Source organism: Lepidochelys olivacea (genome assembly GCF_965140295.1).
Source record: "Lepidochelys olivacea isolate rLepOli2 genome assembly, chromosome: 1".
NCBI lineage: Eukaryota > Metazoa > Chordata > Testudines > Cheloniidae > Lepidochelys > Lepidochelys olivacea.
The window spans coordinates 303,395,276-303,408,800 of NC_140411.1; the positions used below are offsets into that span (position 1 = coordinate 303,395,276).

Genomic DNA, 13,525 nt, shown 5'->3' on the forward strand with positions numbered 1-13,525 from the left:
TGAGCAATTTTATTTGCAAAATAACGTGACATTTCTTCACAGCAAGAAACACTTGCTCTGTAATCAAATAGAGACAGCCAGCATTCACCAAGCAGTCGAATTAACTCTTTTGCATGGGACTTTGCAGATGCTATGATGGAAGGGAAGAAATTTGTCTTTGCCTCCCTCACAGCCAGAGCATGTGTTCTTTAAAAGACTCAAAAAAAAATATCCTCTATGTTGCTATTGTTTGGACACAGTAGGAGTCTGGGGCCCTAGCCATTTCCTCTCTCTCTCCACCTGTAAATCCAGGTGACTTGTGAAGATAGAGCCAGCACACAGTGTGTTTAGGGACTGTATCAATAAGGGAGGACAAATTATTATTATGAACTCCTACCAAATTATTGTTAGAGTGGACAATAGAAGAATAACCCTGTCCTTCAAAGCTGCCTGGAAATGGTTTCAACAGTTTCTGAAAGCAGACCATCAAAACATTTCCATTGCCCTGTCAAGACAAGTATGTTCCAACTTCAGACCAAAAGAAACAGTGGTCAGTCTGTAGCTGAGGAGTAATCTCTCTCCAATCTACACTCGTGACTCCAACACCAGAGTGTTTAGACTATAGTCCAATGTTTATTTTGGCAGCTGTGAAACTGTGAGCTGATCCAGAAAATTCATCACAGATAACAACACACAGTGATTGAAATGTCTAGGTACTATCAATCTCAGTGACTCAAGTGAGGAACATGATCAGCTCAGCCTCTGAATTAGAGAGGGACAACAATTAACATAGAGGGACATAACATAGAGGGACATTACACCACCAACTGTGTATTATGTCCATCTTTGGACTCTCTGGCCAGGAGGACACATTCATAGTTTCAGGATGCAAGATCTCTTGTATTTGAGGTCAGATGAAAAAAATATAGCTACCCACCAGCCTAGATCATGTTTCTCCTCATGCTGAACTATACACCTTTCCAGGGAAGCCGCAACAAAAATGTGTCAAAATAACAGCCCCATATTAAGTCATATACGGTATTATTTAACAGCCTGAAATGAAGATCCAGATCCAATGTCTTGCATTCCTGACAACTGTTATAATGTGAGACCAAAGGAACTGAGACTAACCATGCACCTGCATGGTTCACACTTACTACACCGATTAGTGTATGATGCTACTTTCTTTTTGCCTTGTCTCTCTCTACCACAGGGATTGAGGGGACCTAACCCTCACAATCAAGATACTTCCCCATATCCCCAGTATGCAGCGCTGTCATTGAACCTTCATGACCAACCTAAGGTGGCCCTCAGAGGGATGCAGTCATCACAACTAGGTGCCTCAATAAGAACACCGAGACCCATCTGCAAAGTCCATCATAACCAACATTCCCACCAACAGTCTCCAAATACATCAGATCATCCCTCTCCAACAGTGCATAGATCAGCCCACAGCACATCCTCTTCACTTATCCTACATGAATAAGTGGTCTATTAATTCCAACACACTTCCAAACCACTGTGGGTCAACCTTCACAATGACAGCACAATGATCCTGGCAGGACAGTTATACTAGAGGGGTCTATCCAGAGGGCTGAGGGTCAGATCTTGGCTATTAGGACAGGCCATCATAACTGATGGCTCAGCAGTCCCAGAAGAGCAACCCAACACAAATGATCAATCCTGTTAAACCCTTCCACAAATCTCCTCCTTACTCACTCCACTCAATGGCCGAGCTCTTAAACAGTCCTCTTATCCTCCATCTATGAACTCGTTAAGAACATCATCTTTCACACAGTCAGTACATCCCTTTCATATCTGCTCTCCATGAACAGGTCATCCAACTTAATCCCTTCATCCATTACACACACAAAAACTATCTTCAGAATGTCAACTTCCAACAAACCCACCAAAACAAGGTCAATAATAAGGGGTAGACCAGGCTACAGGTGGAGAAGCAGCCCTAGGTCCACAATTCCTGCTCGGCTGTAATAAGCGTCCCTCTTAAAAGATCCCCTTAGTTTCCTGTTCTCAGTGGAAAAAGGGCAGGGCAGGCTGCAAGTGAAGAAGCATTTCTGACCCCAAGCTTCCTCAAGTCCAGGTGGGCTGAAACAGGGAGGTGGCCTCTTTTAAAGCTCCTAACATTAAAACACAGGCCTGACAAAAAGATGCTATTTACAACTGAATTTATATCTTAAACCAGACAATCTTTCTCTGTTTGTCTTTGAAAACAGATCTAAATTACTGCATGTTAGAACACTGGAACAGTGTCAACACTCAGTAGAACACAGAGTGCTAGATTAAAAATATTCTTGCAACAGTCCAAAAAATTGATGAAAAATCTAACTGACATATTCATCAAGGTTCAGTTCCTAGAGAATGCTCTAAATGTCACTTTTTGTTCAAGCGACAGTTTATTTTATTACGAGGACCCAAAAATGAAGTTAAAAAAAACACTACTGTTCATAACTGGATTTACTTACTGAGCTATTTTTCTTTATGAAACAAAATATGTTGCTAAGGATACGTGCACACATTGTAAGATCCTTCTGCTCTTGTAAATGCATGTGGAGGTGATGTAAAACTACTGGAAGAAGAATATATCTGGAATCTGCAAGGAGAGAGAAAGATTATGAGTGGACTCCTTTCATTTTTCATTTTATATATCTTTTAATAAAATATAATCATATATAAACTGTAAATGTGTCTTATATCCATACAAATATTCCTGAACATCAGACGCTTTCAGCAGCTTCATACCATATCATAACCAAAAGAAAAATTTCATGTACTATCTTTTGCTGAAATCACCTCTAGACATACACATTACTGTGTGTGATTTTAAATATGTAAAATTAAATTACATATTTATGGAACTTTCTTGCAGAAAACATTAGCATAATAATATAGGTATACAAAATGACATGGAAATTATTCTCTCCTACCTCCCTGGTTTATCACTGGCCTTTTTTGCAACTATATCACTTTCCAAATTGAGATCTAATTTACTGTCCACTACCACGCTCAGCTCTTTTTCACTATTACTGCTTTTCAGATTTCTCCTTCCTACTGAGTATGTGGAATACAGATTATTTGTCTCTATTGGAATTAACTTGCATTTTTCCGAGCTGAATCTCATTTTCTGCCCACAGCCTTTTGTTATGATTTTTCTTTTTTGACTTCTCCCAATTTAGTATCAGCTTTGAATTGCACTAATGTGCTGTTTACTTCCTTTCCTGATCATTAATAAAGATATTAAATAAGACCAGTCCTAACACTGATTTCTGTGGTGTCATACTAGATACCACCTCCCTTTCTGATCGATGGAACTTGTTATTATCCTTTGTTTAAAGTTACTCTAGACACACACATACTATATATATGTATACACACATATACACACACATACGTATATTTGAGACACTGTTTTTATTTTAAAGCTACTCAAGTTAGTATTTCTATTAAGATATTTTTAAAGCATTATTAAAAACTAAACCCTCTGCTGCCATTAATTCATTAAGTTTCTCATTATTTCACGAAAGGAAGCAAGTTTGTCTAGCCCAGAGGTTGGCAACCTTTCAGAAGTCGTGTGCTGAGTCTTCATTTATTCACTCTAATTTAAGGTTTCGTGTGCCAGTAATACATTTTAACGTTTTAGAAGGTCTCTTTCTATAAGTCCATAATATATAACTAAACTATTGTTGTCTGTAAAGTAAATAAGGTTTTTAAAACATTTAAGAAGCTTCATTTAAAATTAAATTAAAATACAGAGCCCTCCAGACCGGGCAGTGTGAGTGCCACTGAAAATCAGCTCGCGTGCCGCATTTGGCCATAGGTTGCCTACCCCTGGTCTAGCCAGAACGTTTGTTATAAACGCATGCTGCAAAGTGCTTATGATTCCATTAACCTCTGAATGATCAATGATTTTTTTCTCTGACTTTTTAATCTACTTTTTAAAAGGGTATAGAAGTTTGATTTAAGGGATAGTAGTCTCTGCCAGGATTAAGCTTCTTTCCTACACTGAAAATTATCGCTGCTCTGATCTTCCTCCAGTCTTCCCTCATTGTCACTGAGTCAGTAAGTTCATTTGCTAGTTACTCATATAACCTTAGCCCTGGTCTACACTAGGAGTTTAGGTCGAATTTAGCAGCGTTAAATCGATTTAATTCTGCCCCCGTCCACATGACGAAGCCCTTTTTTTCGACTTAAAGAGCTCTTAAAATTGATTTCTATACTCCATCCCTGACGAGGGGATTAGCGCTCATCAGCAGAGGTGACCATGATGGAGTTCCAGAATCACAAAAGAGCTCCAGCATGGACCGAACAGGAGGTACGGGATCTGATCGCTGTATGGGGAGAGGAATCCGTGCTATCAGGACTCCGTTCCAGTTTTCGAAATGCCAAAACATTTGTCAAAATCTCCCAGGACATGAAGGACAGAGGCCAAAACAGGGACCCAAAGCAGTGCCGCGAGAAACTTAAGGAGCTGAGGCAAGCCTACCACAAAACCAGAGAGGCAAACGGCCTCTCCGGGTCAGAGCCCAAAACATGCCGCTTCTATGATGAGCTGCATGCCATTTTAGGGGGTTCAGCCACCATTACCCCAACCGTGTTATTTGACTCCTTCAATGGAGATGGAGGCAACACAAAAGCAGGTTTTGGGGACGAGGAAGATGATGATGATGAGGTTGTAGATAGCTCACAGCAAGCAAGCGGAGAAACCGGTTTTCCTGACAGCCACGAACTGTTTCTCACCCTGGACCTGGAGCCAGTACCCCCCAAACCCACCCAAGGCTGCCTCCCGGACCCGCCAGGCAGAGAAGGGACCTCTGGTGAGTGTACCTTTTTAAATAGCACACATGGTTTAAAAGCAAGCGTGTCTGTTAACGTGTCTGCAGATGGAGCGGAAATGCTCCAGGGACATCTCCATAAAGCTCTCCTGGAAGTACTCCCAAAGCCTTTGCAAAAGGTTTCTGGGGAGGGCAGCCTTATTCCGTCCTCCTTGGTAGGACGCTTTACCATGCCAGGCCAGTAGCACGTAGTGGGGAATCATTGCAGAACAAAGCATTGCAGTGTATGTTACGAATAGAATTATGCCCAAGAACGTGGTGTGGGGGCCTCCGGCCACCCAGTCACTCCATACCAGAGGATTGCCAAAGCAACAGAAGGCTGGCATTCAATAAGTTTTACAGTTTTAAACTTTTAAAGTGCTGTGTGGCCTTGTCCTTCCCTCCTCCACCACCCCTCCCGGGCTACCCTGGCAGTTATCCCCCTATTTGTGTGATGAATGAATAAAGAAGGCATGAATGTGAAGCAACAATGACTTTATTGCCTCTGCAAGCGGTGATCGAAGGGAGGAGGGGAGGGTGGTTAGCTTACAGGGAAGTAGAGTGAACCAAGGGTGTGTGGGGGGGTTCATCAAGGAGAAACAAACAGAACTTTCACACCGTAGCCTGGCTAGTCATGAAACTGGTTTTCAAAGCTTCTCTGATGAGCACCGCACCCTCCTGTGCTCTTCTAACTGCCCTGGTGTCTGGCTGTGCGTAACCAGTGGCCAGGCAATTTGCCTCAACCACCCACCCCGCCATAAACGTCTCCCACTTACTCTCACAGATACTGTGGAGCGCACAGCAAGCAGTAATAACAGTGGGAATATTGGTTTCGCTGAGGTCTAAGTGAGTCAGTAAACTGCACCAGTGCACTTTTAAATGTCCAAATGTACATTCTACCACCATTCTGCACTTGCTCAGCCTGTAGTTGAACAGCTCCTGACTACTGTCCAGGGTGCCTGTGTATGGCTTCATGAGCCATGGCATTCAGGGGTCGGCTGGGTCCCCAAGGATACATATAGGCATTTCAACATCCCCAACAGTTATTTTCTGGTCTGGGAATAAAGTCCCTTCCTGCAGCTTTTGAAACAGACCAGAGTTCCTGGAGATGCGAGCGTCATGTACCTTTCCCGGCCATCCCACGTTGATGTTGGTGAAACGTCCCTTGTGATCCATCAGTGCTTGCAGCACTATTGAAAAGTGCCCCTTTTGGTTTATGTACTCGCCGGCTTGGTGCTCCGGTGCCAAGATAGGGATATGGTTTCCGTCTATGGCCCCACCACAGTTAGGGAATCCCATGGCAGCAAAGCCATCCACTATGACCTGCACATTTCCCAGGGTCACTACCCTTGATATCAGCAGATCTTTGATTGCGTGGGCTACTTGCATCACAGCAGCCCCCACAGTAGATTTGCCCACTCCAAATTGATTCCCGACTGACCGGTAGCTGTCAGGCATTACAAGCTTCCACAGGGCTATTGCCACTCGCTTCTCAACTGTGAGGGCTGCTCTCATCTTGGTATTCTTGTGCCTCAGGGCAGGGGAAAGCAAGTCACAAAGTTCCATGAAAGTGCCCTTACGCATGCGAAAGTTTCGCAGCCACTGGGAATCGTCCCAGACCTGCAACTCTATGCGGTCCCACCAGTCTGTGCTTGTTTCCCGGGCCCAGAATCAGCGTTCCACCACATGAACTTGCCCCATTAGCATCATGATGCCCACATTGCCAGGGCCCATGCTTTGAGAGAAGTCTGTGTCCATGTCCTCATCACTCTCGTCACCGCGCTGACGTCGCCTACTCACCCGGTTTCGCTTTGCCAGGTTCTGGTGCTGCATATACAGCTGCATAATGTGAGTGGTGTTTAATGTGCTCCTAATTGCCAAAGTGATCTTATCGGGCTCCATGCTTGCCATGGTATGGCATCTGCACAGAAAAATGGTGTGGAACGATTGTCTACCGTTGCTCTGACAGAGGGAGGGACGACTGAGGACATGCTTACAGGGTTGGCTTACAGGGAATTCAAATCAACAAAGGGGGTGGCTTTACATCAAGGAGAAAGAAAAACAACTGTCACACAGAATGGCCCCCTCAAGGATTGAACTCAAAACCCTGGGTTTAGCAAGCCAATGCTCAACCCACTGAGCTATGCCTCCCATTAAACTTTTCAAGGTGCCCTGACAGATCCCACCAAAACGATTGTCAGCCGTTGATTTCATGGAGGGAGGAAGGGGGGAGCAAAGGAATACAAAACAAATCTGGTGTATTTCTTGTTTTGATCCACTCCATCTTTTACATCTTTGGCTGGCAGCAGACAGTGCAGTGGGACTGCTAGCCATCCTCATCTCCTGGCTGCTCAGCAGAAGATGGTGCAGTAGGACTACTAGCCATCCTCATCTTGTGCCTGCTCGTCATAAGATGGTACAATAGGACTGCCGGCAGGACTAAAGAGAATGACCTGGTCGAGTCACTCCTACTTTAGTCCCTGCGCCCATGTCTGCTCAGGCGCTCCTGACGGACCTTACCGAGGCGGCCAGGAGCACCTCGGACATGACGTCGATGGTTATCAGGCCTATTGCACCGTCTGCTGCCACAAGACAATGGGTTGCTGCTGTGTAGCAAGGCAGTATTGCGTCTGCCAGCACCCAGGAAACGTATGGTGACAGTGAGCTGAGCGGGCTCCATGCTTGCCGTAGTATGGCGTCTGTACAGGTAACTCAGGAAAAAAGGTGCGAAACAATTGTCTGCCATTGTTTTCATGGAGGGAGGGCCTGACAACATGTACCCAGAACCACCCGCAAGAATGTTTTTGCCCCATTAGGTATTGGGATCTCAACCCAGAATTCCAATGGGCGGTGGAGACTGTGGGAACTGTGGGATAGCTACCCACAGTGCAACGCTCCGAAAGTCGAAGCTAGCCTTGGTACTGTGGAAGCACTCTGCTGACCTAAGGCACTTACAGCATATTGTGTGGGGACACACACAATCAACTATATAAAAATGATTTCTAAAAAAACAACTTCTATAAATTCAACCTAATTTCTTAGTGTAGACATACCCCTAGACAAGTGTCATAAGGACCTGTGGATTTGAAAACCCATTTTCCAAGTACTGTACTCCTTTGTTTGCTCTTTAACTGTTTTACAGGATCTTCTATCCTTGCTAATTATTCATGTGTTATGTGGAAGCAAAATTTAGCACCTCAGCCGTCTATGAGCCATCTTTAATTTGACTCCCCTCCTTATTTATTAGTAGGCTTCTTAACAAGTTTACTTTTGCAAAAGTGCCTTGGAAATCTAAAGTGCCATAAATGGCCAGAACCTTTGTTTTACACCTCAAATAAAAGATGACACCACCAAAAGCACAAAGCCATCTAATACTATGCTGACTTACTATGACTGACTCAAGGAGAGAGGGAATAATGCCATCTACTGAGTTACTATGATCACTTCCTGCACCACCTAAAGGACATGTTCCTTGAAAACGTCTAACCGAAAAACTGATCTGTCACAATCTCCTTAGGCTGTGAGATCTGATGGGATCACTGAACAGGATGAGATAACTATCATCTCCAGCCTTGAGTCACACACTAAAACCTATTTGTGAAAGTTCAGACACAGCAATGTGTATGTTTTGCCTACAGGCTTTACTTTTTTCCTCAACTGTCAGGTACAATGTCAGCCACTGTAGATAGTCAAATTATTGAATGAAGGTATAGCACAATATTTAGAGGCCTTAGCCATTGGTCACTCTGTCCTAATTCCCCCAACCTGCTCCAAAAACCAAATTAGCTGACTATTTAAAATGCTAATACTCACTTTTAAAAATATTATACAGAAATTGGAAAAACAAAATTTTTATGACATCAACCTTTCCAAATCGATGATGAAACCTCAGGGCATCTCTGTGCCTTTTCTCTGCAATATTCCTTGTGGAATTCTGCGCCACTGCACACACACGTACAATTCAGGTTCTCTGCAATTTTTTAATTCTCAGCAGAAAATACATTCTGCCAGGAGGTGCTGCAGTTACACCTTTCACCCACCAGGGGCTGCTGTAGCGCCAGAAGAGAGGGCAGCTGGCTCAGGTCTGAGCAGCCAGCCCTGGAGAGGGAGGGGTCATAGGCTGCTTTCCTCACAGTGCCCTGCCCATAGGGCCAGGTGAGGAGACACAGGATATGAACAGATGGGGGAACACAGGGCTGCTGGGGGTCACATAGACTGGGGTTCAGAAGGGCTAGTGGGATGGACAGACTGGGGTGTGGGCACAGGAACTAGTGGGGTGACAGCATTGAGCCAGGCGCTGCATGAGAGTGGGAGTGCAGGGACACATGGAGCTTGTGGGGTGGGGGGGCTGAGTGGGGTGCAGGGACACATGGAGAAAGGGCGAAGGGGATTGTCTGCCAGGTAAGTACTTAGAGAGATAAGATGGGTGAGGCAATATCTTTTATTGGACCAACTTCTGCTGATGAAAAAGGTTAGCTTTTGAGCTTACAGAGAGCTCTTCTTCAGGTACTTACAAAGATATAGATATATTCAAATTTCATCACAAACTTCATAACTGAAAGATTTACCTCTAAATTTATATAGATTTTCAACCAAATATAATGATGTACACAATTAATGCTCTTTTGATGGGCAGTGTAATCTCAGATAAACCTATCCACAGTGGGATGGATTGAGGAAAAAGATCAGTCCCAAAAAGGAAACAGTTGGGTAATATGTTTTCCATTCTGTACCTTGTCGTCCTCTAATTTCTCACTGTAATGATACAATGAGTACCAAAGAGAAATGGAATGTAGGGAAGCAAGAAAAGGAATCTATTTAGGTACCACCCTGTGGAGATCCTTGCGTCTCTCGATACTGCTCATGTGATGAGGAAGATGTGAGGCAAGGAGCCTAACTCCAGGGTGTACCCCAACTTCAGGATCTCCAGGACCCATCTGTTTGATGTATAGTGGAGCCAAGTGTCTACAAAGTATGAGATTCCTCCTCCCAAGAGGATATCTGATTGAATGCAGTACCCATTGCAGTCACGCTGAAAGCTTCAGTCGGGAAGAGGAGAAGTTACTGTCTCTATGAAGTTTCCCTCTGGGCTTGCAATTCCATGATTTGCCATGAATGGTGGAGTCTCTTCTCTCGTACCTTTGCTGAGAGGGATGACAGGATGCTTGGTTCTGTGTGAGGACTTGTAGCACAACGAGGTTTAATCTGGAGTGCATGGAGAATGCTTAGATATCTCTTCTTTTTAAAGCAAACCACTTGCTGCAGTTACTCCCAAAGAGTCATCCAACAGTAAACTGTGAAGTAGGAGACATGAAGACTTTGTTTGAAACGGTTGTTTCCCTATGACTGGAAGGGCTTTCCTACTCTGAGGCACAGCTAGGGAGAAAACAAAGGGGAAGGTCAGAGCAAGGGCCCAATTCCTTCTTTCTGGAGGAAGATGCCAGACCCTTTGTCTTGTGAGTGTATCACCTACATGAGAAGGTGGGGTGGCACATTAGATACGCTCCCCTTGAGTAAGATGGTAGCTTTACTTTTGAAAGAGTTCTTTGACTTATTCCTGCTGGGTCTCTCCCCAAGGGGGCTGTTCCTGCTAACGTAGCCTGAATTCTGCTGACAACTGACCTGTTTGGTCCATATTACACATTATCCTGGGCCACAGGGGCCGGGCGGCAGGGCAGTGCAGCCCAGGCAGCTGCCCCAGACCCCGGAGCTCACGACACCCCAGGGCTGGCAGGGAGTCCTGGACCCCAACCCCACAGCACCGGCTGGGAGCCCAACCCCCCACAGGGCAGCGGGGAGGGGCCCTGCAGCTGGGAACCTGGGATCCCAGGCACACCCACAGCCTTTAGCACACAGCTGAGCTTGGCCACAGCTGCGTGCTAATTGGGCTGTGGGTTGAGAACTGCTGGTCCGTACTATCTCCAAATGCGTCTCAGTCCACTCTGTACCAGCTATACTCTTTGCTCCTTCTTATGGCTACGTGGAGGTCTGAACTTGAAGCAGCTTCAGAGGACCCTGATAAGTTCTTCTTGCTGATGGCCTTGGGGTTTACCTTCTTCACTTACTCCACCATGCTGAGATGGCGAAGATCCAATATGTGTGGCTCCATGAGTGATACTCACTAACCACATACCTTCAGCTGGAGCAAGGGTGCTCATTTCTTTCCCAAAGTGAGCTGTAAAAGCTGTGTGTGTAAAAGGAAAAAACAGAAGTGCTCGACCACTACAGCAGCTGCCCTGCAAAAGTGGAAGATCTCATGAACGATGGCATGGCACAGCTAAGCCCTAGCATCTGTGTCATAAATCTATTAGCTTCATAAGTACAGGAAGACATGGTAGCACCAAACAGTAGCAGACTTGGGGAGAGGTCAGGAGCCGGAAATCAAAAAACTCCCAGGCTCTAATAGCAAGAGAACACCATGGTGAGCTCCACTTCAGTCCCCCAGCATAGCACATCACAGTGATTCAGGGGAAGATTTGCAAAATCCCAAAGCAGTTAGGCATCAAAGTCCCATTCACTTTCCATGGGAATTTGAAGCCTAACTGCTACTTGTGCCTTTGGAAACCTCTGCAGTAGTTCCCTAATCTGTTAGCTATAACATGGGATTTAGACTGAAAGTGTCCAAATATCCCAAAATCAATTCTAAGCGTCTGATTTTTCTGTATGCTGTAGCATATTAACTACTTATGCTGATTTCAACAAAATCACAAGTCTAGTGTCATCTTTGCAGTAGTAGAACTCTATTATGGTCACATAAACAATCATCTACTGAAACAATGCTGCTAGTTGTCTATGCCCCTGCAGCAAAAAATGTCAAACTTCAGTGCTACACAAATCTGGTTAGTCGCTAATAAAATGTTATTTTCCCCTATGGAGACTTAGAGAGGGCTCCCCTCTATGCCTGGGCTGATGGAGGGTCTACGTTCATTTATGTTCAGGAATGGAACATTATAGGACTGAAAGAGGTGAAGACGATGAGCTCCAGGAAATCCTTCCCCTAATTGGTGACCGAAATTACACTGTACAATATATTTTCAAGATCTGTCTCTGTTCCCTTATCATTTATACTAGCTGTTCATATTACTGATTTTGGTAATAATTTCTTTCATATCCATGAATCTTAGGATACAGAAATTCTCTTTAAATTCCTTTTGTACCCTTTCTTCACGTTAATACCACATTGTCATTGTTGGGGCTTGTACTCTTAAAGGAGTATTCATTTTCCCAAATCTAGTTTCACTGACACTTTTAACTAAGAACATTGTATCATGAGCATTGCCCTCATTGTACCATTTCCAGACTAGAGTGGGATATAAAATTGCAAGAGCATCCTCAATAATTCCTGATAGGGAATTAAATCCATTTTCTCTGAATTTCATTCTGTAGGCTAGATTCTCTGCTCTGGCTGAGCTGCACTCAGTACAGGATAGAGAGGGAAGAGGAAAGGTGGCTTTAAGTCACCTTTACACTGCCTTGATTGTGAAGCTTTCAGAGTGATTTAGTGGATATAGTGGATTTGGACTTTCAGAAAGCCTTTGACAAGGTCCCTCACCAAAGGCTCTTAAGCAGAGTAAGCTGTCATGGGGTAAGAAGGAAGATCCTCTCGTGGATCAGTAACTGGACAAAAGATAGAAAACAAAGAGTAGGGATAAATGGTCAATTTTCAGAATGGAGAGAGGTAAACAGTGATGTCCCCCATGGATCTGTACTGGGACCAGTGCTGTTCAACATATTCATAAATGATCTGTAAAAAAAGGTGTAAACAGTGAGGTGGCAAAATTTGCAGACGATAAAAAAATTATTCAAGGTAGTAAAGTCCAAAGCAGACTGCAAAGAGTTACAAAGAGATCTCTCAAAACTGGGTGACTGGGCACAAAAGGGCAGTTGATATTCAGTGTTGATAAATGCAAAGTAATGCATATTGTACAACATAATCCCAACTATACATACAAACTGATGGGATCTAAATTAGCTGTTACCACTTAAGAAAAAGATCTTGGAGTTATTGTGGATAATCCTCTGAAAACATCCGCTCAATATGCAGCAGCAGTCAAAAAAGCGAAGAGAATGTTAGGAACCATTGAGAAAGATATAGAGAATAAGACAATAAATATCATAATGCTCCTATATAATATTGAATATTGTGTGCAGGTCTTGGTCACCCCATCTTAAAAAAGAAATATTAGAACTGGAAAAGATAGAGAAGGACAACAAAAATAATTAAGGGTATGGAACAGCTTCCATATGAGGAAAGATTAAAAGGACTGGGACTTTTCAGCTTGAAAAAGAGATGACTAAGGGGGGATATGCCAGAGGTCTAAGGAATCATGAATGGCATGCAGTACTGGGTTTACAAGGGCGCCAGTGGCTCCAGGGAACCGGCCCCATGCTCAGAAGGGGCCCCGTCCTGCTCCGTTTGCACTACACCCTGACACCCCGCTGGCTCCCCCCCCCCTCTTGACCTGCCCACCAGCCGACCAAGGGCTCCTCTCCGCCCTCTGCCCCCACTCCCCTGCTCCTTTTTGCCCCTTGGCCAGACCACAGTGCACCTCTGGCTCCAGGTCAGAGAACCAGCGAATAGGGAAGAAGGATAAAGGAGTTTGAGGCGCAAGTGGTGTTCTCGTCCATCCTCCCCGTGGAAGGAAAAGGCCTGGGAAGAGACCGTCGAATCGTGGAAGTCAATGAATGGCTATGCAGGTGGCGTCAGACAGAAGGCT

The 13,525-nt window shown here is 44.4% G+C and overlaps 1 protein-coding gene across 4 annotated transcripts in view; it reads right to left on the reverse strand.

The window, feature by feature from the left end:
* Positions 1-13,525, reverse strand: part of DOCK4 (dedicator of cytokinesis 4) — a 420,789-nt gene that overhangs the window by 115,274 nt on the left and 291,990 nt on the right. For all 4 annotated transcript variants that reach the window (XM_084616809.1, XM_084616807.1, XM_084616808.1 and 1 more), the window contains exon 24: positions 2,463-2,590. In XM_084616809.1, coding sequence (XP_084472935.1) covers positions 2,463-2,590 — 128 coding nt within the window. The remainder of the gene's footprint in view (positions 1-2,462; positions 2,591-13,525) is intronic.